This window comes from Haemorhous mexicanus, chromosome 5 (assembly GCF_027477595.1).
Source record: "Haemorhous mexicanus isolate bHaeMex1 chromosome 5, bHaeMex1.pri, whole genome shotgun sequence".
NCBI classification, from domain to species: Eukaryota; Metazoa; Chordata; class Aves; order Passeriformes; family Fringillidae; genus Haemorhous; species Haemorhous mexicanus.
The window spans coordinates 29,501,905-29,527,842 of NC_082345.1; the positions used below are offsets into that span (position 1 = coordinate 29,501,905).

A 25,938-nucleotide genomic window follows, 5' to 3' on the forward strand; every position below is an offset into this window, starting at 1 on the left:
TCCCTGAACAAGTCTGACCCAGTGGGCAGCTCAGTGGAGAGCCACCATAAGAGGACATTGACAGAGTGATCAGACACAAAGGTATTGGCTTTCCTGGAACACTGACAGACCAATCGAATGTAAAAGATTTTTGAGGAAATTCCCACTTTGATATAGTAACTGTGCTTTCATTTTGTGATGGAAAGAAAAATCAAGGAAACAGTAATAGCATAATATGCTCATAATCCAAAGATTAATACTCAGCCTGCTGAAGTTAAAGCTATGTTAAACATTTATTTTGTGTAAAGGATGTAGAAACTACTTAAAGTTAACACAAATCAATGGGCAGGCTTCCACTCCTGCTGTGAAGTGGAGAGGAAGACTGCCCTTTATTGCTCACTGAGAAACAGCAGATTGATAACCAGAGAACATCAACCTCTTTGTTCATGAGCTAGCACAGTATCAGCTGTAACAGTGTCACAATCATCTGGCAAGTTAATTTACATCCAGTCATAAAAGCGCCTCCTTAATGGGCTGTTTGCTCTACTGCAGCATCTTGATAAAAATGGGACCTGATACTAAGTACTGGCATCAGTTTGGCAAAAGTTAATTTTTGGACAGGAAGAATTATGTTTTATTGTACTAGCTAGTGCAGTGGAAGTGTGCTTAGGAAATAAACACTACAAGCAGACAAGGTAAGGTATCAAAAGCACATGTAAGGAAGCAGATATTTGGTTTGAGGGCATTTTCATATATCAGGGATTTTTTTTCTGCAAGCTGGAATTATGTTACACCAAGTAACAACCACTTTGATTTTAGTCTAATAGAGAGTCATGAGCCAAATGCTTCTATAAATGTTTGTAACAGTTGCAGTATGATTGCTTGTGATCAGCAAAACCAGTAAGTGCTAACGAGGCTCCACTGCTACTGAACCACAAGATGGTTCATTCCTTGATTTTTTTCCCTGGTAGACCTGCTTCTCTCCCATCAGCTCATATTGAATTATTTTGTTCAGGCTAAACAGGTAGTGCTGCACTGTTTGGAAACCTAGGAGGAAGAAGCCTGATTGATTTCTGCCACTTTGTTTCCATTCCAGAAAGCTGCTGGTAGCAGAACTCCAGTAGGTGTTGGAGTCCCAGCCCTGAACACCTTTGTTGAACAATACTTCTTTTCTTTCTTGTTTTTCCCACACCTGGAGAGAGGAATTTATGCATACTGTGTTTTGCACATTTAGCACCTGTCAGAGTAAGGATGTGGAGTTCCTGAGGCTTCTTTAGAAAGTTATTTTCTAATCACTAAGCCATTCTGCACGGCGCTGTTTCAGCTTTTACTGTGTAACACTTATCTCCCTCTATTCAGTGGGAGCTTTCCCTTGCTAGTTATTTTAAAATATCTAGCACAGTGTGCAGCTTTCCCTTGCTAGATATTTTAAAATGTGCTATAAATAACTACCTTTGATTGATTCACTGTGCTACTGAGGTCTTCTAAAAGAACTGCATTTTCAAATTTCTCTGCTTATTCTCTAACTGTAATTTTAACTACAAATATGCTATACAAACTTCAGCATTTTCTGACTTTGACATTCAATAGGACACAGTTGTATTTTCCCATTTGTGTAAAGGAGATCCTGAGTTTTCTCAATATTTCCTGCTTGGAATTTTGCATTTCTTATTTGCCTTAGCTCCCAGATCCTTTACTAGCTTTTCCTATACTACGTTTGCCCTACTTCAGAACTCAGCCTTGCAGCTGGGTCCTCAACATCCACTTGTACAAGCAGCTGTCTTAACATCATTTCCTCAGCTGCTTTGTAACAAGTTGTGATCTTATCTCGTAATGCAAACGGCCTCTTGTAGGAAATAGCTTTACCCTGACCTTCTCTCAGAAATCCTCTCTCTATTGTTTTTCAGAGCACCATTTAATATACCCATCCTGACTCCTAGAATATATTCAATATACCAGGAGTACTGCTGAAGAATACCCTTCAATTCTCTCTCCTTGGAGAGCAGATTAATGTCAACGTTTTATGCTAGAGGCAAGATTTGTAGGAAAGTAATGTCTTTTATTAGACTAACAGATACATACAGAAAAATTGTTTTATGTTGGCATTTCTTATTGCTTGAAATTGCTTCATGCCAGCTGTCTTTTTCCCCTCCCAATTTTGCCTTTCAGTGAGTGTTCTAAAGCTACTTCCTTTATCAAAGGAAACATGCTACACAGGAAAAAAATTCAAAAAGGATTTTTCTTCCAACCCTTAGCTCCCCAAAGATGTGCACAGAGAAAGAAACTGCCACCAGCCTACCCTGTCTTCAGCATGGCTTTAGAAATGATAAATTGCTGGACTTGCCTTTTGAACAGTTACAGAATTTTGCTCTAGAGTTTCAGGAAACATCTAGGCAGAAACAGCTTTGCAATAGTTTTCTCCAGTACCTCAACTGGAAAATCAAAATCTACAATTCCAGCTGGCTTTACTGAAACATGCTGGAGTCAACTGAGTGTCAAATTTACCTAGATTTTTTAAATGAGAATTACTTTTTCCTTCACTTTAAATGTCAATATTTTTTGAATTAACATCTTTCTCTCATTTTCTGTCTTTGGTAAGAATCTAATTTAGGCAGTAAAAAGAGAGGAACTTTTCCTAGATATGGGAGTTACTTTATCATCAAGCCAAACATTTCTCAAGGCATACATAAAGAACAAAGTGGAGGTGTTTCTCCCTAGTACAGAAACACAAAACATGATATTGCTTCCCTAGATTTGAAACCTTTGAACATCTGGAAAATGTCATCAAGAAAAAATTATTTTCCAGCTTCTGAGATGATCATGTCTCAGTGAACATCAATGGCAATCTGTTCACCAAGGAAAAAGTTTTAAGAAATGTTAGTGATTACAGGGACTCCCTTTTTCCCTATAAATCACAAAGATTTATAACTTCAATCTGTTTGAAAGGGCATTTCCTTTCAACAGAACCTTCAATACAGAAAAGCTGACCCAAACTAATAATGAATTCATTATGTGCACTGAAGGGACACTGTTTGTCCTTTGATCAATCAGTTAAAAATGAAAGTTTCCCTAAGTCATATGGTTGTCAGGTAGACTTTAGTATACCTGACAGCCATATGACTTAAGGAAACTTGCATTTTTTTCTATTTTATCAATTACTATTTTTCTATTTTATCACTTTTTTTTCTATTTTATCAATTACTTTTACTTCTTTGCTTACACCAGGCAGAAATTAAATAAGTGAGGTAAAGGGTCAATATATTTTTTAAAGAGAAGTGTACTTCTATTCCAGTATCCCCTGGTACACTTAACAATTCCAACCTTTCTTTGATGGGTGTCACTAATGCCACGATGAAGTGTTATAAAAGATGGGTCCCTGAGCTTCAGAGCCCTACAGTCAGGCTCATTGCTGCTCCACAAATCAAGCATCCCCTGCTAGCATTTGTCACAGTAATTCCTCTCTGCAGCCTGGCCACAGAAGTTTGTTCATCACTTGGAGATGTATTTTATTTATGTTTAAAATGGGAGCAGACAGCTTAATTCATCAACTAAAGGTGCCTTTGGAGCAAAAGGATGAAAGCACCATGCAGATCACCTCTTCATGGAAAGACCAATGGCCACACCTGGTTTTGAAACTCCCAACCAGACGACTGAGGCTTCTCTCTCAACATGGGAGCTTACTAATGGATGTAAGGATGGTGAAGAAAATACTTTAGATATTAAAACAGCATGTAAACTCTGGCTGAAGAGGTAACACGGTTCTAGCAGCCTTTTCTTTTTACTTTCATTCTCTTTTTATGAAAGCACTGCCATAATTATTTAATATGTCAGTGTCAAACTGGATCATCTATAAGGCTGAACTTTTCACAGCCAGTATTTTCTGAGCTTGTCAGTTGTTTCACGCTGACAGAAAAAATATTTCCACAATCAAACTGCTATCATTGATTCTTCTCTTCCTCTGTATGATTTACTGCCATGATGGCAATGCCTGCAGCTGCCAGTAGGCTCCTGCAGACTGAAAACCCATTTAACACAGGCAGCAAGCCAGCTCCCAAATACAGGGGCAGAAAATCCCTGAAAAGTACGATTTCCCTTATTCAAATGTTGCTTTAGCCCTGTCTGCATGGGAAATACCTCCACAAGCTCACTGCTTTCTCTTCAGACTCTTTTAAGGAAGGATGGTTGGTGTGGAGCCAGAGGATTGCCCCATTCCCCAAGCCACAGCCTACACTCACAGCTCCTGCTGGTGCTGCCCCTCCCTCCCTCTTGGAAGCCATCTCCTAAGCCCAGTGTAAGCCTGCAGAAGTGCTGGGGAAAGCTCTCAGCCCAGCTGCTGGCCTGTGGTCTCTTCTCCAGCAGCCAAATCACCCAGGGGCAGCTTCTACTGCATTTTTTTCTTATCTCACTGTGGACGTGGGTGCTGTGGATGAATGGGTGGGCAGTGCATTGCTCAGTCCTGGCAGGCTGGTGTGGAGATTCCTGGAGGGAATTGGGTCTGGGAGTCCAACAGTGATGCTGAAGGAGGGGCAGGAAGGAGAGGCTAACCAGAGAGAGACATGGTTCCTGTCGACTAGACAGAGGAAAGAGAGAGGAGAGGGCCCACAACATTTTGTAGCAGGCATGTTCAACGGGGCATGGTGACCTCTGTGAGGGACTCCCCTTACCTAGAGCTGCTTTTCCAGCCCTGGATCTGGGCACTGCTAAGACACAGAAACTGTGCTATGAACGCAGCTGTTTTCTGAAAGCAGTTATTGTTAAGGAGAAACAAAAGCACTGGTGCAAAATCTGCACTCTGAAGAAATGTCACCAGCGGTTAGGAACACTGCCAAAAATGTTCAGCAATGTTAACCCATCAAGTTTCCTACCTAGAGATTTCCCTGCCTGTACATTGTGTTGGAAATTCTCAACTTCAGTGAGCACATGGAGAAAGAGTTTGGAAAAGCTGAGTAAGCATCTAAGGGAAATCTTTAGGCTTAGAAATTTTTGGTGATTCTTAGCTCTGTGTAGCTCTAAAACAAAGATGAAATATCAAGCAGAAACATAAAGACTGCATAACCTGTGGATTTTTCTTAAATGTGATTTGTAATATTTGAATATTTTTAGTATTACATGAAATGGCATAAATAGCCTTGATTAGAGGAAGGAACTGAAATAGACAGGTAAGCTAATCTATGTTGCTCTGGTGGCCCTCATGCTGCTTCCTGGATATTTCCTGTCGTTCAGTAAAGAGATTTGCAGTTTAAAATTAAGACTATAATTGCTTGGACACCTCTCCAAAGCAGTTGGAGGTGTGTGAGTAAGAACAGAACAATGTTTAAATCTGGGTAGCTCAAGGACTTGGATGTTGTTTTTTAGTCCCCTGGTTGAGGCATTTTCTACAGTTGTTAACCTTCTCTCACAATGGCAGCTAAGAGGCTGGGCAGGTTCAGAGATTGTTTGACACAATTTTTTGTGCTGCCAGAAATTACTGGTTCCTCTTGCCTTCAATTCTGCCTACATGACATAGTAGGAAAAATAGTTGAGCCAAAAATAGAACATTTCTATGGGCAAAATTCAGCCTCCATGGCAACAGTTAGACCACACTCGGATCAATTTGCCATTCAATGAAATCTTTTATTTATTTCATCAGAGCTTTGCTTTCACTGCAAACAGCTTACATAGATTTAAGTTTTACTGCCTTTCTGCAAGGTGGGGGAAAAATTACTTCATTTTAATACTGACACTAAACTGAGCTGCCCTAAGCTAGGAGAAACCCTGAGCAGTAATAGAGAAAAGGCCTTAGTACCAATGGATTTAAAAATGGTTAGAAATTCTCACAGAAATATATATACATACATATATATATATATATAAAAGCTATATCTATCTATCTATCTATCTATCTACCTATATAAGCTAAAATTACTATCAAGTAAAAACTTGATTCAACCAATTGCATCTTCCTTTTGCAGAAACAGGAAAGTCTCAAGCCTATATTCTCTTTTTTAGTGTCAGATAAAGTATGCTGGAAAATCAAAATGCTTATGTTGCTTCATATTCTCTAAGAAAAAGATGGTGCAATTACTTAATATCAAAATGAAAACTTACCCCACACTGCCATGAAAACAGCAAAAAAGACAGTAGCTCCATTGTCAAACAGATGGGTTACCTGAGAGATACATTAATAATGTGATCAAATTGTGATCATAGGCCTTTATTTTCGATTTTCACCTACTAAAATTAATGTGATCATGAGTTTAGCTGTCCTGCCAATCCTGAGGATGCTTCCCTTGACATGTGAAATCCACCTGTGGATTGACAGGACTATTTGCCAGCCTGGCCTGGGACTGACCCCTGCCAACACCAGATGTGAGCATCATTTCAGACCCAAAGCATTAATTTTATGGAGCCACACAGAGAGGATGGATGAAAAGATAAAGGCTGATGCCAAGGACACTGTAACACATGGCTCTAGGACACAACCTCTATTTTACACCCCAAATTACACATTGGTGAAAGACAGTGTTAATGCTGGCTGAACTTGATCTGTCCCTTCAAGATTTCATCTATCCATGCTCACCAAAGACAAATGCAAAAGGCAAAATTCATGCTTTTGCCAGGAAGTATCTGTATTTGCATAGCCTAAAACATACCTTGGCATAAATGCAGCTGTCTGACAACCTCATGAAGGGGCAGTATTTATCACATATAGGACACATTATGATATCTGTAGCTTGGCAGACTTCTTTACTGGAAAAACAGAAAAGACAAAAATTAATGGCTTGATTACTACAACAATCTGCAGAACAATCTGTCTGGATTGATAGGCTTTGCTAATATTCAGTTACTTATTGAACAAAACTGCTCTGTAACTGAAGCCAAGATGTTCATAACTGCATGTGTATAATTATATTTGCTGACTGTCTAAGACTACAGAGTTTACAGTCATAGCTGCAGAGTGCAGTTCTCCAGGGACAACCTAGTAGTATCTCTTTACCATTTCCAGCTTCTCCTTGAGTAAGAGTGACTTTTGGTAGGAGGAGGGTGAGGATAACTTCAGGCAAAGTTATTTTTGTGACTTAAGTGCACAAAACCTTAAAGATGCAGCACTCAGCAGAAAGTCCAGGGATTTCTTCATCTGAGGAATGCCTCTCTGTGGTGGATCTTAGGGAAAGGCCTCATAGAGAGTGAAAATTCCCCACTCCTGTGCTGGCCTCTTAAAGAGTAATGGAGGAGTCTGCTTTTTCCCTAGTTTGTTCTGGCTTGCCAGCACCATTAGCAGCTGGAACTGGGAAAGAAGAATTTCCTCTCTTCCCAATTCAGGAGCATAAAACATGGGAAGTTTGATACTGGGTACCTTATGACAACTAAGCAGTCTTTTCTTGACTGTTCATTCCACACTTTAAAATGAAATAATTAACAGCTTGTGGGAAGATCTCTCAAATTATTCATAATAACCCACAGTTGTAATTTCTTTTTAAAAGTTCCCACGTTACCTGACTTGGCAGTGGTTCAAAGTGGTGACTCCATACAAAAAGACAAATAATCCAATGAAGGCAGCTGGGAAGAGCATCCCTGTGTACCAGCCTAACCAGGCAAAGTACAGCCCAATTTTCTCACCAAAGTACCGTCTGTTTTAAAACAAAACACAGCAAAGTTACCTGCTAATTAGAATAATCTACTTAATCTTGCTATTGAGTAGAAAAAATACTTCTATCATATCTGAAGAGTAGATTAAAGAGGAGAAAAAGCCTTCAACTAAGCTTCTAAATTCATACTGAGGGACCTGCCTCAGTAATGAACTTAAACCATTAATTGAAAAATTCAACAACCACAGTTTGCAGTTAGATAAGTGGTGACCTCATGAAGGAAACACAGAGTTACTTTAGAAAGATAGTTCTTTGTATTTGGGAAATTGATGGCGTGCTTTGATTTTGGCCATTTGACTTTACTGCCTGAATAATTGCATTGAAATAAATTTTATCCCTAAAGCTTGTATAACAGCAAAAATTATTTGAGTTCAAATGAGTTCTAAGAAATTAATTAACATGGGTTCATTCTCCAATACAGTTTATTTTCATTTCATTATTTATTTCCTTAGCTCAGTTCCTGCAAAACTAATTTCATGATTCTACTGCAGTGGAAAGTGAAGTGCAAGTAAGGTCCATTATCTTGCAATTGTTTGAGGAAAGCAGTCTGAATTGACCCTAACTTATTAGATATATTGCTCAAAACTAGCAGCAAAGTAGCCAGAAAGTTTCATCTTGCTACATACATATTCATTAGCAATTTTCCCCCTCCCAAACACAACCAAACCTTTATTTATGTGTTAGAGAATACATCAAGCACACAAAGACCTGCTGAACTCATCAGCAGAGGAGCAGGCTCATGTACTGTCCTATTGATTTGTGCACAGTAGATTTTAGGGGATTGTTTGCAAGACTGGTTTTAAAGAATGATGCAAGATGATATGCTTGTGTTTCAGACATTTTGTAGACAACTTAAATTTGCATATTCACTCAATTTGAAAATAGCTGCTACTGGAAACTCTCTTTCACCCTAATGATGCAACTTCTGATGTATCCAGAGAACCAGTGCAGAGAGCCAGCACTGCTGGCTCCTCTACCAGAAAACATCATTGGCCAAACTTTTCAGCCAGAATGGAAAGCCCTAGGACTGTCTCTAGGGCTGGGTGCACTGGAGGCCACTTGGTCTGGACTGCACGGAATTAGCAGTTTTCAAGTTGTTGTTAAAAATTTCCAGTGTAGGAAATATTTCTCTGGCCTGAGCTCATGCTCTGATGGAAGATACTGATCTGCAGTGATTATTGTCATTTGAGTTTACCAGCTCTGTATAAGAAACCAAGTATTGTCACTTTGTTTTTATCCTTCTGTCATTCAACAGACACTCAAATTCACAGACTAAAGAGATGGCAAGCTAAGGCTAACATGCTCAGTTCTGACAAGGGCAGCAGGTCTGATTGTAAAACCACACTGCAAACTGCTTTTTAAGACCTGACTTAAGAGTGTAAATGAAACCTTAGGCCTGATTATTTTCCTGACATCTAGGATGTCAGTCTATGCCTGCACCTCCAAAAATGCAAACTCACATTTGAACTTACTTCCACTGAGTATGGATGACCTATTTTTCCCCATGAACATAGCTCAAAGTAGTGAAGTACACCTAACTTTCATCAAGCTTTAATTTTTATTTCTTTCCTACACTCAAGGATGAGTGCTTCCTCATTTCAACCATCTAGCTGACAAGCATTAATGGCAAAAATAATCTCCTACAGGGAAATTATTTACAATGAAACAGTGCAAATCATAGCATTCCTTTTGATCTAGAAATCAAACACCTTCTTCCTAGATGAAGACCCAAGCAAAGTTCAGTGTGTGCATAAAGAAGACTGTCCATGATGGGAAGCAACCCATCTCTGAAGAGAAAGGAAAAGGCATCTGAACTGGGTTTTAAAATTAGATATAAGATGCTGACATTACTTTGATATGTACTGCTTTAAATATGGATAAACAGCCTCGATATTCCATTATTGCCCTTTGCAGCACAGCTGGTACCCTATAGGCACAGGCTGTACTACTGCAAATTGCATCAGGATCATCTTAATATATCAAGTCTTCTGGCCCCATGGTTTGCATATTTCTCCTTTTAGTCTCTGCTCAGATGCCACTCAGTTAAATGCTATGGAAACAAACTAGGCCAGTGTGAAGGTCTTTGGAGGCCTTCCTAGGTGCCATACTCAGAGCAGCTCCACATTTATTCCAATATGTAATTCAGCTAGTCTGGACCATCATGACCCCCTGGAGATGAAAAATGTGTAGATGCCTTCGTCACTCCCTTCAATTTGCCCCAAATACTTGTTTGAAGAACAAATTTGTTCCTTCTCTTCTTCTGTCACTATGTAAAGGACAGAAATGTCATATAGCTTGCTTCAGTGATGTCAGCTCTCTCTGAACCAGGGCTCAGCAATGTACACAAAGAATTCCAGAGGTTTCTTTCCAGAATGCATCACTGTGCATGACTTATACCTAAATTTCACCTGTTATCATTCTACTCATTTCAAGGCCTCCTTGAATTTTCCAGTGTTGATAATGTCTTTTTGTTCTTGTCAACTAATTTATTACTATCCACTTTTTCAGATTATTAATATGGACAGAAATAAAAAATAGTTTGAGTCTTTAATGGTTCTCCCACTGAAAATTTTCTCCACAACTAACCTAAAAAGGAGAGACATAAAAACCCCCAAGCACCTAACAGAATAATCCATCTCTCCTATCCTTATATATACTGTATCATCAAAATAATAATAAAAATGTAATTTCAGCTTCTCAGTTGTAAGCTACCCTGTATACTAGCCCTTCAATACTAGTTACCTAATGGTGAACTGTATATCCCCTCAATCCATTCCAGGGGTAGAGCTATGACTTAATTGGGTCAAGATTTCAGTATCAATATTTATCAATAAGGCACATTTTTGGAAAGTATTAAGCTACAAAGTCTAATTTCCAACCTATGAAATGTGATGTTGGATTATCTTATGTTTAATGACCTCATTACAGAATATTTTGCTTTCAACATGCCTAGAAGGAAGTCATGGATCCAGAATATAGATATATCAGGGCTCAAGCCAAGAACCTATCTATTTTCATTAACTCTTTTGCAGGTAAGAATGAAATCCTGTTCAGAACTTTCTACCCCACAGAAACCAGAGCTTTCCAGCAGGTGTTCTGGACATATGAAGCTCTCTTGTCAGAAGCAATGGGGTGAGTAGAAAGGCTTGACAGGAGACTGAAAGGGAGTAGTCAGCTTGCAGTCAAGACATTTAATGGAAACATGGAGCAAAATGCAGGCTACTCAGGCATCAGTTTTTGCTTCCAAGTTCATTCAGATACCTTTACAATCACTTAAAAACCAGTTTTCTCCCTGCATTTTTGTCCTTGAATTACATGCACAAGCAGCAGCAGGAGCAACTTGTGCACAATGAAGAGGGAAGCAACGATGCACAGAAGTGTGAAGGAGGTGATCCAACATCCCCAGGAATCACTGCAACTGCTTCTGCTGATTTACATGGTCCCAGAGCATATAAATATAATGAGACCTGTTTCTTTCCAATTATAAGAAATTCTAAAGGTCATAAATTATTATTGTAAAGTATCTATGGACAGTAAATTCCAAGAGATATATAATTAAAGTCACGGTACCACATCTGTTGACTAATAGGAGTGGTTTTGTAAATTATGCCAACTCTGTGCCTCCACTGCCACATGTTTCAAAGCAGAGTGGAAGCAGAATCATGCAATTTCCCTCAAATGACTTTTTCTCATTTATTTTTAGTGACTAGTATCTCCACAACAGCCAGCTGATGAGATTAAATGAAATCTGGAGTTGCCAAATTGGCAGCACAGGAGACAGAAACCTCATTTTAAACATCTAAGGAAAAAATAAAACAGCACTGGAGTATGAACATTTTCACTTAGCATTGTGGTAACTTGACTTTAAGATAGAAATAGCACATCTATTGATGACATAAATGTGCTATCTACATCTAATTTATTTCTTAGCCCTTCTAAAGCATAATGTCAACTAACAGCCTAAGTTCTGGCCAGACATGTGTGGAAGAATCAACATCCAGCCACTCCTTTTGTACAGATGACCACACTACACCCTTCAAGCACAATCCCATATAACTCTTATTATGGGGGGGGAAATAAAAAGATTTTCCTGCTGTAGAACTGGCACTGAGAAAAGTTTCTTTTTAAAGTGTGCCCACTGAGACTCTTCCAAGTGAAATGAACAGCAGGTCTTGCTGGTGTCATCAGTTCTTCAAGGAAAAGTCTCCAGCTCAATAGACATGAGAACTGCTGAGAGTGGCAGTACACGTGGAAGGTTCATTCATGGATGCTGGATTACTCACATTTCCTTAGCTCCTCCCAAATCTTCAAATCCTCTGAAAACTCAGAAGGAGCTGAGGAAATGTGAGTAATCCAGCATCTGTGAAGCGAGAAGGAAAAGGCATCCCCTTCTCTTTGTTGTCACCCTCCTTCAGTGAGTTCATCACAGCTGTGGATGTGCTCCAGGCAGCACATGGCAGGCTGGGCTGGGGCTGCAGCTTTGGACCCGCTGAGTTGGGTGGCTTGTGACTCTGGCTGCTGCCAATGCTCAGGGAATCTCACAGCTCCCCCGGCCCCTCTCCTCTTTGGGTAAGCACCTGCTCTCAACAACAGCAGGACACTCCTGACTTCAGCTAGGGGTTCTATAGGAATTGCCTTGTTTTTTAATCAATTATGAAAAATCTGTCTGATGAAAAAAATAAACTTCCTTAAAAAATCTTTAACTTTAAACCCAGGTTATGCAAGAAGGCTGCTATCAAGGTCTAGAATAATCATATATCTAACATTGCTTATTTTTTACCATTTATTCTCATACTTTCACCAACCTTTCAGATGCCTGATCATCAAATTAAACCAAACACCAGCTATTGCCTCAAGAGCACTTTCACAAACAAGAAGTGATGAAAAACAGTAGCCTTGACCACTGTGGAAAAATGGTTATAAAAGTCTATAGAGATAAGTTGTTAGCACTGTGATAATGATATCCTGTTGAGTACTGTGAAATTAAAAGCAAAAAACCCCTTCAGTATAACTTTAAGCTCTTCCATAAATCAGCAATTTCTATGGTGTAATTTGATAAAAAAATCCAAATTAAAAATCCAAATTTCCATCCAGTTTATTTAAAAAAAGAAATAAAAAGTTTTGGGGATTAAATGATGAGATTTAATAAATTATTTCATAAAGGAGTAAAAAAAATACATGACTCAGTAAAAATTTTTATTGTATTTCTTGGTTAGCTTTTTATCTATGGAAATGAACTCTGTTTCATGAAATGGAAAGGTTTTATACGGCCTTAATCAGTAACATCTGTCTATCGCCAGGGCTCTCCTCTACAAATCTTTCATCTGGAAACAATTTTGAGAATAAATAAGAGCAAAGTTTTCTATTAGTTACAGGACTTATGAAAGAGGCAATTAATAAGCTGGACCAATTGAATGTTGTGGATGACCCTTCCTGATGGTCAATGTATCTTCAGTGCTCCTGGTACATCTGAAGACTTCATTAACAGGCTCTTGTAGCTCCATGTTCCTCTCTTCAAGTAGGGAAAGCCCATTACTGTCCAATCATAGTTCTGCCATCACAATCAGTAAAGGCTCAGGCTCTCTCTATATGCACAAGAAATATGTAATCCTCTATTAATGCTTTCAAGGCTATTTGAAAACATTATTTTAAAGGACTGTAAGAACTTGGAATCACAGCTCAGCTCTCTCACTGTTTTTTTCTTTGCAGACTCCTTCCAAGATGAGTAACAATCCCGACAGTGGTGATGTGGCTGGTCTGAGTTAAAGGGCAGTGGTACAGAGGAGACTTGCATCACTAGTGTTGTGAACACAGTAGCACATTCAGTAGCACAAGCTCTGTGCCATTTGTAAGCATCATGAAACTTCCTCCAGAGCTCATTCTGTGGTTGCTTTTTGGAAAAAGAAGATCTAGTGGGTGAGAGCCTATCTTTCACCAAAGCCAGGCTCCAAGGAGGAAGAACTCCTCCTGTGGACAGATGTCTAATCAAATATACCCAGTCTCCACAGATTCTTCTCTTCCTTTTTTACCCTCTTAAATATCCTGTAAACATTTCACTACAAATTATGGTGTCAGGAAACTCTGGAAGGAAACTTCTTTCACCTTCTAAAACTCCTCTACAAATATTTATTTGGGTGTAGTGTCACCATGGACTGAATGGTTTCCCATGACTTCGGGATCAGGTTTTAAAATCCACATGAATTGAATGAGCTTTTCATGGTTTTGTCAGAAGTGAAATATCTGTGCTATAATGTGACATAGCAAAAGAAGGTAAGTCTTACCTTACAAGATCCAGTGGCTGGTATTTATACCACACTCCCCAGGAAGCCCAGCACTCATAGAGAAGGTGTCTGTGGTTTTCTGCTCCATGGGTTTTTATTGAATTCTTACTTCTGTAACTTCCCTAAAATACAAATCTGGACATTAATGAATAACAGCAGCAAAAAAAAAAAAAATCTAAGAAATCTCTCTTACTAGCAGCATGGATAACACAATTTATGAAAACTTCTTATTTGTGCTCAAAAGCTAAATATGACATTAAAAAAAATCAACTGATGTCACTAAGATTCGAGAATATTCTTCCTAAGAAATTTATAATAAATTATATTCAAGTTGTAGCCTATAAATGCCAAGAAAATCTTTGGAGAATCTCAAAATGCCCCCCAGAGTGTGATGTTTTCCTCTCTGAAAACATACTGATATAACCACTCAAGAGTTTTTACAGAACAGATCTAGAACAACTCTCTTTACTCATCTCTTTTTGCAAGAAATACCCCTAATTTTTTCCCAAGGAAAAAAGCATTGCTAGATGGAAGCATGTCAAGGCAGACATTAATAAGCTTAAGGATAAATAATAACACAATTAAGAATCATTTGTGGAAAAGGAAAAAAAAAAAAAAAGAGCAAAATACCTCATGAAGAGGAAATGCAGCTTCATAGGAGCCATTACTGAGCAATCGATTCAGACCTGAGAATCAAAAGTATTCAATTATTTAACAACAGGAGGAGAAAGATGGCAAAGTAAAAAGCAAAACATATTTCCATAAACTGGTTAAATGAAGATGGAAGCCAATTGACAGTACACAATACATGTAGAAAAATTAATCTTCTATAGATTTTGATGACTAAGAAATAATACAGAGAAAGACTTGTTCAAATATTAATCAAAATTTATCACTTGTTATGTTAGAGGCTTTATGATTCATTGCCAAACCCATCTTTAGTGTAACTTCAGTGAAACTGGAGACTTTACACCAGGTTTAAAGTTTGACCTTATAAAACATGGTCTAACAAAGCTATTTAAATGAAGGGCTGCATATCTTGGGGGCTAAAAACTTCAGGTAGGCCCTGACATTTTTGAATTGCACACCACTAAGGCAACAGAAACTCAAAATTTCCATACAATAAGAACTTTTTAAAATGTGTTCAGCTTGTGTCTGATGAAAGTTGCTGAACAGACAGAAAGGAACAAGACAAACTGCAGCATTACAAGACCAGAAAATAAAATTATTCCTGTGTGGCACAAAAAAGTAACCATACAACCCACTCACTGAGGTCATGTCCCTCTTTAATGAGAGCCTGGAGAAATAATGTTTGCTGAGATGTTGGTGATTTTCACTTGGAAGATCACCAAAACAGGACTGTACCAGGCAATGCAAAATAAATATCCACTTGAAGAACCTGAGGTATTTGAACCCTATTGATCAAGAGGCACAGAGTCTTGATTCCTTTCCTAATTCACAGGGGACAGACAGCAACAAGAGTACAAGAGCAATGAGAAGTTTTGAGTCAACATAAATAACTCTTTCAGTGGCAGCATCAGTATCTGTCTGGCAAAATATGTTTTCTTCCAATGTCTCTGTCAGAAAAGTAAAACTTGCACAGCTGAGCTGGGCTTTGCTCTGCCCAGTGATCACTGCAAGGTTGTGATCACTACAGGTACAGCACAAGTTAACATGTGAGGGAGATTGGGATCTTGAGGTAGGCAGGGATTGCAGGTGTTTGGGCAAGATGCAGCATGAGTTCTGGTCAGGGCTATTGCTGCCCTCATCCCAGCAGCTGAGAAGAGAAGAGAAGAGAGAGAAGAGAAGAGAAGAGAAGAGAAGAGAAGAGAAGAGAAGAGAAGAGAGAGAAGAGAAGAGAAGAGAAGAGAAGAGAAGAGAAGAGAAGAGAAGAGAAGAGAAGAGAAGAGAAGAGAAGAGGAAGAGAAGAGAAGAGAAGAGAAGAGAAGAGAAGAGAAGAGAAGAGAAGAGAAGAGAGAAGAGAAGAGAAGAGAAGAGGAGAGGGAGAGGGAGAGGGAGAGGGAGAGGGAGAGGGAGAGGGAGAGGGAGAGGGAGAGGGAGAGGGAGAGGGAGAGGGAGAGGGAGAGGGAGAGGGAGAGGGAGAGGGAGAGGGAGAGGGAGAGGGAGAGGAGAGGGAGAGGAGAGGGAGAGGGAGAGGGAGAGGGAGAGGGAGAGGGAGAGGGAGAGGGAGAGGGAGAGGGAGAGGGAGAGGAGAGGGGAGAGGGAGAGGGAGAGGAGAGGAGAGGGGAGGGGAGGGGAGGGAGGGGAGGGGAGGGGAGGGGAGGGGAGGGGAGGGGAGGGGAGGGGAGGGGAGGGGAGGGGAGGGGAGGGGAGGGGAGAGGAGAGGAGAGGAGAGGAGAGGAGAGGAGAGGAGAGGAGAGGAGAGGAGAGGAGAGGAGAGGAGAGGAGAGGAGAGGAGAGGAGAGAGGAGAGGAGAGGAGAGGAGAGGAGAGGAGAGAGAGGAGAGGAGAGGAGAGGAGAGGAGAGGAGAAGGAAAGAAAGAAAGAAAGAAAGAAAGAAAGAAAGAAAGAAAGAAAGAAAGAAAGAAAGAAGAAAGAAAGAAAGAAAGAAAGAAAGAAAGAAAGAAGAAGAAAGAAAGAAAGAAAGAAAGAAAGAAAGAAAGAAAGAAAGAAAGAAAGAAAGAAAGAAAGAAAGAAAGAAAAGAAAGAAAAGAAAGAAAAGAAAGAAAAGAAAGAAAAGAAAGAAAAGAAAGAAAAGAAAGAAGTGAAGTTGAGGAATATTTATCTTCCTCTTCAGGAAAGTGAGGTTTAAACAGCAGGGTAATGAAATAGACTGCAGAGTTTTATGGAGATTGTCTCTACATTTGTCTCTGTGGGGTACTCTAGCTGTATGTGCTCTGTATGATTTGGAAGAAGGTGGCCACTGTTTCATGTTCTGTCCCTCCTCTGTCACTGCCTGCTCCCCTGACCTGCATGTGTGCCACTCCGAATTTCCACTCCACTCACCAACTGAGAATGAAGCCAGTGTTATGCATAGGGTTCTTTGCACTGAGGACATCAGTGGTGAACTCCCTTTTGACTCAGAGCAACGCCAGAGACACAGAGTCCTCCATCTCCCTTAGGGATGGAGGGGTATCCAGGGAGCAGCCCTGTAGCCTGAGATGTAGAGCAGCCCTTGCCTTCCTTCCAAGCACATTTTAATGAAAGAATAAAGGTTTTCCTGCATGAGTCTCTCTGCTTCACTGCTCCTAATCTGTTAATATTTCATGTTTAAATCAGCCTCTTCCCTTGCAGAGGTGATCAATCCCATGAGGTGACCTGCCTCTGAAAGCTGACTGATATTACAGGGAGATGATCACATCTTCCAGGCAAAGCCCCTACCACAGCAGTGGGTGAGATGGAAACAGTCAAAACCAAGGTGATTAAAAAGGAAGGAAAAGAGTCTGTTATGAGGCCAGGCAGACTTCTCCTTTCTTTTTTTAAAAGACACATTTAAAAGCACATTGCTCAGTACTTACCAATTTTGTTCTTCCCTTCTTCATATTTGACTCTTTGTAAGATATGGTGTACAATTCTACTTCTTGTAGCATTGTTGAAGAAAGTATCTTTGTTGTGTATTATGAAGCTACATGAAAATAAAAAACCAAGGGCATCTCAGAAATATGAAATAGCACATTTAAGGCAAACATTTATTTCCATTACTTTCTTTAGCACTCTAAAAATCTACAGTATGTAAGCAGGTGCAGGAAAGATAAAAGACACTTGATTAAGAGATGGTTAGCCAGGTCAGATTCTGTCAGAAACAGTGTTCATTCTCTTACAAAGAATTACATGGAGAAATCTGGAGAAAGATAGAAGATATTTAAGTATTCATTGAGATATGCATCACTTTTAGATAATTCACTGAAAACTACAAAATTCTTGCACAAAAAATTGCAAAAGCATATCTTTGTAAGTGCAGCAGTAGAATTTAACATCTGTTCCAGGCTTTTTTGTTATGCTTTACCATTGAGAGTCAGCTGGAAACATCTACTTGGTAAACCATTCTTACTGAAAACTGTTACTGAATAAAATGTTAGAAATTGAAAGTATCATATACTCCTATATTTGGTCCTGGAAGCTAAAATGCAGTAGAAAGTTAGCTCTCAGAGGCCACTTATCAAGTTAAGTATGAATACAGGTTCTATGTTCAATAGGTTAGATGGAATAAATTTTGAAAAACCCACCAAACCCTGTAGATAGGAGGCAATGTTGGTTTCCTCATCTGTGCTTTTGAAGAGCTGCAGAATTGAATAAACTGATAAATAAAATGTTAAGGTCACAGAGGTGTCATAGAGAGATGAGTCTGTAGGAGAGCACACTAGAAAAATATGATCTGAGATGAGATCGTCTTAATCAGGAGCTTGGCATGGATTCACTTCACCTTCTCTTTTGCACAATGTGAGATTCACTTCTCAGTTTTCCCCTCAGGTAATTTTACCCAAATTAAATTTTTTTTTCCAGAATCAGTCTTTACCCATGGGAAATAATATACAGCTTTGCACCTCCACAGTAATTTTGAAAAATGAGGAGTCCAACTTCTGGACTTTGAGAACTTTATGTGCTCCCTCTTTATTATCAAAATTCTCAGCTGAATTTTCAATACAATACAATGTGTACATAAGATCCTTATGTTCTGCTTCAAAGGCTGACAGTAAAAAAAATCCTGAAGTAAAGGTATGTAAGACAAATTGCTCCAAGTGCACCAGAAGTAATAAAACCTGGTTTTCTAGAGATTACTATCTCAGGTCTCCTTTGCCACTTCACCCCAGATACTCACAGGCCATTTTTGTGTCTGCAATCTACTCACTACTGTACTCAGTACTTCTGGCTTCCTCCCATTTCCCTGCTATTCCCAAAGTCCTGCTCATGCCCCACAATACCTACCAAAGGTAATTAGATTTATGCATGTTGGCTGACCACCACGTGCATGCTGATTTACCAGCGGGCTGGTAGCAAACAGCAAATGCAGTTGGTGTCCTCTGGCCACTGCCTTGTCTGTATAGGAACAGTTTTGGGCCACTATTCCATTTCAAGCTGCTATTACTCAAAAGATATGTAAGACTGAGCTTATCTTTCAGACACAGAAAGATATGTGGATATAAAGGTGTATCTTTGCCTCTACACCTGTGTCAAATTCAGCTGAAAGTAATCAGTATGTGAAATAATAACTTCCAAAAGTATTTTGAGAGAAGAAAATGCTGCATTCATGTAAATCTTAATGCTGATAGAAATTATATTAAAAAAATCTAAACTGTGAAGCAGGTAGAACTGTGTTGTTTTCAGCTGGAGCCGGAACTCTGTATTAGGCTGTGTGTGTAGCAGCAGAAACAAATTAAAAGGCAGGAGTAAAAGAGAAATGAATAGTTAGAGATTTTTGCCCTTTTTAAAATTTTCTTTTACTGCCTGACTATCCAAGACCTCACCTCCCAGACAGCACTAAATGTTAAAGAACTGTGATGATAACTTCACAGATATGAAAACAGCACAGTAATTCTCATTCTGACTTAGCCTGACTCATCATTCTGACGAGTTCTTGTTAGACTCAACCATGAATTGGATCACCTTATCTGGGAAACCTGCAACATGGAACCAGATAACACCTTAATCTATTTTCCTTGTAATACAAGGGTATTTTGCTCATCTGTTATCACAACTGTCTCATACTGCAACTAGAGATAGCCATTTCAACATCTTTTCTGAAAAACTTGTTTAATAGTTTTGTTTGTATTTAAGAATTTCTATTTTCATGAGTAATGAATGCAAAAAGGCAAAAATCAAGGGTTACAGGAACTCTAAAGAACAAAGAAACAATCCCTTATTTAAAGAAACACTTTAGTAATTTGCATTCATTTGCAAACTTAGTAATTGTGTTACTATAGCTTTTGATCTCACATGGGCAAGAAGAAATAACCAGACATGTCTGTGAAGCAGATGTGAACACCTCAGTGTGATAACTGCCATGAAGAACTCTGCCTGTTCCAGAATAGCTGAAGCAGCCCTAAAGCACCTGTGAGAATATGAGCTGCAGAGGTTCTGCCCTGCCCAGTCTTGTGCCAGTAAGGGCAGGAGGGGGAGAGGACAGGAAGGACTCACCATGATCAGAGTGGGTCAAAAACATGCCCTTGAGTGTTTTCCAATGTTATTCATGAAGACACGGATAAAGAAGAGATGCTAGAGTTCAGCAAAGGTGAAAGAGTAGTGCCAAAGCTGAGTCCTCTGGATGTCCTGGACCACCCCCAACAATATCATTATTTTGGGATGGAATTGCATGTGATGACATTTAAAAAATAATCCTCACTTATTTTTGAACATAAAAGTCATAGGGTTTTTAAAATCTGCTTAACTCAAATACACTTTTTTTTTTTTTCTGTGAAATTGTCTGTGGAGTAGACCCAGAAAGAGCAGCATCACCATGGTCAGTGGGGCAGGAACCTCTGGCACAGGAAACAAAAAGAGGCAGACATGAGTGGAAGGCCTTGAAAGGTTGAGAACATCTCAGGTAGCTGTATCTGTGTTACAACATCCCAGTTAGACATCGACATAAATTAGGACAATGTCAGGGAGGTTTCAATTTAACACAAAAGTCACAGGAGTTGCTCCTGCCAGGTGAGAATCAGGCAGCTCAGCCCTTCCAACCACCACTCCTTCTTCCCATGCTTCATGGATGTTTTTTCCCCCCAAATTTTTGTGCTTCAGTTTGTCTTATTTCTGAATGTGGGTGGTAAATCCATAGTCACAGAATAACCATCAAAGCTATTCCATCTTCTACAGCACCCAATGAAGAATTCGGAGGAGAAAGATTTTCTCAGTCTGTGAAGAATCTCACATTTCAAATTTCAGTTCACAGGGGCCAGAGCTGAAGACAATTTCAAACTAGGTACACATAAACATTTATCAGACATTACTGAGCTATGAACTGTATAAAGCAGAGGCTTTCTAGCAAGTTTTTTAACCCTTGTGGCTTTTAGGTGGAAGAATTTCCTCAGCTGTTCTGTTTCTGCTGCCCTTGTTAGATTTTCAACATGTAAAAGGATTTGAATATTCATAAGAGCAATACAGCTCGTATTCAGGCTCAGTAAGGGTTTAGACTTTATTTATGAGACTCTTCACTGATGGTTTTCATAATTTTGATGAAAAATAATATGTAAGGATTAATACATTATAACTTTTTTACCTGTGAAGTTAATGTACAGGTAGATAAAGTCAGTGATTTGTTCCACAATAGCTATAATCATTAACTTGGTCCTCTAAGTCTTATTTGTGTGAGCTATCCTTACACAAAAAGAAAATCCCAGTGAAGATAATGAAAGTACTTTTGGAAGGAAAGCTTCCAGAGTTGATCCTTAATTAAAGTCCCTTTCAAAAATGTCATTCTGGAAATACTGCTCTTACATTTATGCTGTAAGAGACATGAAGAGTCAGTGAAGGTTAATTGCTTTGAAGCTGTATTTGTAGCCTTTTTAACTAAAGTGTGAACTGGAAATTTTAAACTATCTTTCCATGGATAGCAAAGCACAGCAAAGCTAACTGTTGTCTAACGAAAGACCTCAAATTAGTGCAAATTCAACCAAGAAAAAATTACCAACAAATTCCTGTTCACACATTGTCTTTGGTAATTTTGCAGGTTGTACAAACCCTTAAAGGGTACATTTAGCTCTCCAATCTTGGAATGCACAGTTGAAAAAAAGCAGGTTTACTTTTCTTGCTTTATTTTACTTTTTATATTTTGGGAAAGCAAAAGGCAGGAAAAGGCTGTTTTCTGCCTTGGTGGCAAGATAAACAAGCTGAAATCTGAACACCTGTGGCCTGGTGACAAAGGTACAAAGGGAGGATGGGTGCATGCACAGATCCGTGTGTATCTTTGCACTCTGGGATCCACAGACACTGAAACATCTGATGTCTGGCACTCACCATATCTAAAATTGCCTTCTGCTGGAAGCAGTACAAACTAAGAGCACAGATGTTTTGGGAAGAAGTGATTTCTATGTGAGCAGTGTATTCCTTAGCACAGGAAAAATGCTCAACCTTCTGCACTCCCAGGTAAATCACAGAGCCAGCAGCCAACCTGTTGTTGGCTGAGGTAATAGCAGGTTTTTAGCTCATTTAACATAGAGAAAATAAATCACCAGCTGTAGTAGCAGCAGCAATGTAAGTCTGCAGTATTCCCCTGAGAATAATACCACACATTTATCTACTTTATTTTTTTGAAAATGGCTGTACTATTAGCACTTGCTGATTTTCATTTTGCTTGATTTTTAAGGCTGCAGCTAACTGTCTTGTTTATGTAAAAGGACATTTTTATTAATGGTTAGCAGGGGGTTTTCATATCATACAGGGCCTGAAACAGGGTCACTTTGGGACAAAGAATGTTGTAGTGGCTCTCTCTGTTTCCAATTTGGCACCACAGACTCAAAACTGCCAAAGTAAAATAGAAAGGCATGAAAGAGCTGAATCTCTCCTCCACCTTCCTCTGCCTTTGCCCCAGATCAGTCTTCTCCCCTGATTGCTTCTTAATTTAAATTAGTTCCCTTAGATATATTCACCTGAGACAGAAGGAGGGAGCCTTTTATATTTTTCAGGGATGCCTGCTTCTTTCTACTTTATGCAATTAAAACTTCCAGAATCAGAGGGAATAAAAAAAAAAAACAAACCAACATTGCAGAGCATGTCCAAGTTTAGCAGCACAAAGATTTGTTTGAGAGCAGGATTTACAAGACTGTGATTCCCCATTTATAAAAAGCCATTAAAAATGTATGTTATTATACTGTAGATGTATTTAAACACCAGAATGACCATCCTGGTTCAAAATAAGTAAGTGTCCATGCAGCCCTGTGCCATGTCTCCAGCTGCAGCAGCTCCCTGCTCTCTCCATGATTTTGGGGTGAGGGGGCTCAAGGGAACATGGGCACAGATCATGTTTGTTAAGATGAATTTGAACATCAGAAAAAGCTTGAAAAGTAGCTCCACCTCGAGAGACACATATCTTGGAAATGTGGAAAAAATACAAGACTTCTGTTCCACATGGGGACATAATGCAAATGAGAAGAACTCCATTAACCTCTGGTATGCAGGGCCATTTTTTGCTTAATTAATCAAGTTACTATCCTAGTCCTCCTAATTGAGTAAATTTTTAATCTTATTTTCACTAAGTAATAAATATTTATTTTAAGTGGTTATTCAATTATATATTAGATTAATATTTAATCAGAGTGTTTATTGCCTTTGAAAGATAAAACAAAGGGGAAATAGCTCCTGATATAGAGTTTGAAATCTCTAAACAGCAATTAATGTATTTTCCTAGCTAGTGTACAGTTATCTCAGAAATTGCAGCTAATTGCTGCTGTTACTATGCCCAAGTGACTAGCAGCTGACTACATGAAATAACTAAGATGTAGTAGAAGACCATCTAAGTGTGTCTAATGGTAAACATTTCTCACATCTTGTGCATTCTTGTAACAGATAATTTTCAGAAGAAATATTTTGGTATAAGCATGACCTCTTCCAATCCATGGCTGCAAAAAAGAGACACTATTCAGAAGTCTGCCTTGAAAATAATCTTTTTGTATTCCACACAACCTAAAAAAAAAAAAAAAATGCTTGGCAGAACTTCTTTCCTCCAAAAAGAGATTTTCTATTACTTAAGAAATAAGATGAATTTTGGGCTCCTCTTGTACTGGCAATTTTGAGATACTCCCTATGAACTATGCCATAATGCCTTTAAAAGAAAACCTGAAGCTCTGCTGCCAAAGTTATAGGCATATCTCACAAATGTCATTCTTGTGTTTTCTTCTTTGCCAGTTTTGAAGGAAGGACAGATGGCTAGCTGTGCTTCTTAAAACAAACTTAATTTTTTTGGAAAGCTGAATTTCTCCACATCTGGCTTTTTTCCATCTGAATGGAAAAGAAAAATGCAAGAAAGAAAAAGTCTATTGATATGATCTTCTAAAATTGCACACACTCCTTGTACATCAATATTTTTAAAATACTATTTCCTGTGGAAATAAGGTCTGGTCAGGTTTTTTCCTTAATTATTTTCCTCCCTAGACATTGAATTGTAAGTATTGTCAGTTCTTTGTCTTTCCGTGCTTTTAGAAGAAACTCTCACAAATTAAGTTTTTACTCAGATCATGTTATAAAATCTGTATCAAACTGGAGCCCTCTATGTGGAAACTGTGACTAGATCACAAAAGATAAACTGCCTGGTTTTGGTGACATGAAAGACATTTGATGCTATGAAGAAAGGAAAAAATAAGGAATTTTAGACCCAAATTGAAATATTGCAAACACAGCCAAGCTCAGATGAATACATAAGGCATAATATTTTAGAAAATGCAAAGCACATAAAACCAGGAAAAAAAGAAGAATTTGGCAGCCTCCAGGTAGGATATGTGGCAAAATCTACTGTGAGGCCATGGAGATCTTATCTGAAAACTAAGAATATGGAGTTTTCTGCTTTCAAGATGGTTGTAATTGTGAGTGATTTACTTCATGTTCTTCAATAAGCATGTCTTGGATAAACAGTAATTTATGACAACACAGAAATCCAAAATATTTTCAACTGCCAGAAGTACATATCTTGCTCTCCAGAAATACTTGTACAATAGCCAGAAAAATCCTCATCAGTGAAATTAAAAGACTGATTATATATTTTAGGCTCCTGTGGGCATTTCTCAAAGAACAGTTGAATGTACTTCCCACTAATCTCTTCCTCTCACTTAGGATTCTAGATTTGCAGGAAAATTTTATGGAACTCAAAATCTGTACGTAAGTTCTGACAAAAAGCAGACACTAGTGGAATTTTTCAGCGATCACTTTAATACAGTACAAAAGGACTAAAAAACTTGCATTTATTCTGCATTCTCTGAGGACTTCAAGAACTGAACGAGTTACAAACATTTGCTTTGCTCAAAAAATGGCCATATGTTCAAGAAGTCTCAGACAGCACTGAGGTCAGCTAGCTGAACACTGCTGTGGTACTGGGACCCCTCCAGTCCTGCACCTGTTCCCTCTGAATCAGTTTTGGCACAACTGGAAGAGGAGGCAGAGTCACAGCTAAAGGCCCAAGAGTAGGAAGGAGATTGTTGCTGTTCTTCTAGGCTGTAGGATGATGTGCTTGTGGAACACTGAACTCCACAAGTGACTACCCACGACAAGTTTGTAGCCTCCAGTACAATTACATTGTGTTGGTTATATGCTGAGAGCACTCTAGCAAAACCTTAACTGACCCAAATATCAAAATGTATGGACTTTTCTTACCATGGACAAAACACAACGTAAATTATCATCGCATTACAGTAGATGGCAATTTTTCTTTTCAGCATCTCAAGAATTTCAGTGATTATTTATCTTCACATTCCTAACACAATATTGTGGGTCTCTGGGTTAAAAAATTGAAATACCTGCATGCAACTCAGTAGAAAAATATTGAACAAATCATTGTACTTCAAAATTCTAGTGAAACAAATCAAGCCAGGCACAGGAAACAGGCTGAAGCACAACAGGAACACCACTGCTGTCAGAGCCAGCATCTTTTGGGAAAAGGAGGCCAGCTCCAACATTTTATAAACCCCACACAAAAGGATAGGAAGACTCCATACAGAAAGCTAAGCAGAAAATGTCAGATCTGACATAGAGTAAAGTTTCCAAGGCTGCAATGATGTAAAAGAAGCGCCAAAAACCAGCAGGAGTGTTAATGAAACTAACACTACTTAATAAACTCTCCTGTCAGCTTAGCAACATGAACATGAGCAAGGCAGAAGAATGAAAAAAAACCCTCTAGTTCATATATGTCAATTCTCCTTTCAGACCCAAAAAAATCTCTCAGAACAAACCACCAACCCCTTTCCTACATGCACTAATTTTGAGGGAAGTTAGCAGTTAATATTACTGGTAATAAAAACATTAATGCTGATATCCCAATTTAGAAGTTTTTTAGTATCACTGATCTATTCTCAAACTAATTTGCACTTACTCTTCCTCTTGCAGGGCACAATAACTGACCCATCTCTGTGTCAAACAGACTTCTACTGAAATTTCCCTGGAGTTTTG

The 25,938-nt window shown here is 38.9% G+C and overlaps 1 protein-coding gene across 1 annotated transcript in view; it reads right to left on the reverse strand.

The window, feature by feature from the left end:
* ANO4 (anoctamin 4) overlaps positions 1 to 25,938 on the reverse strand; it is a 79,218-nt gene that overhangs the window by 39,558 nt on the left and 13,722 nt on the right. The window contains exons 5-10 of the mRNA XM_059847921.1: positions 17,367 to 17,473; positions 14,519 to 14,574; positions 13,889 to 14,010; positions 7,455 to 7,589; positions 6,612 to 6,708; positions 6,067 to 6,127 (exon numbers count right to left, since the gene is read on the reverse strand). Of these exons, the coding sequence (XP_059703904.1) occupies positions 6,067 to 6,127; positions 6,612 to 6,708; positions 7,455 to 7,589; positions 13,889 to 14,010; positions 14,519 to 14,574; positions 17,367 to 17,473 (578 nt within the window). The remainder of the gene's footprint in view (positions 1 to 6,066; positions 6,128 to 6,611; positions 6,709 to 7,454; positions 7,590 to 13,888; positions 14,011 to 14,518; positions 14,575 to 17,366; positions 17,474 to 25,938) is intronic.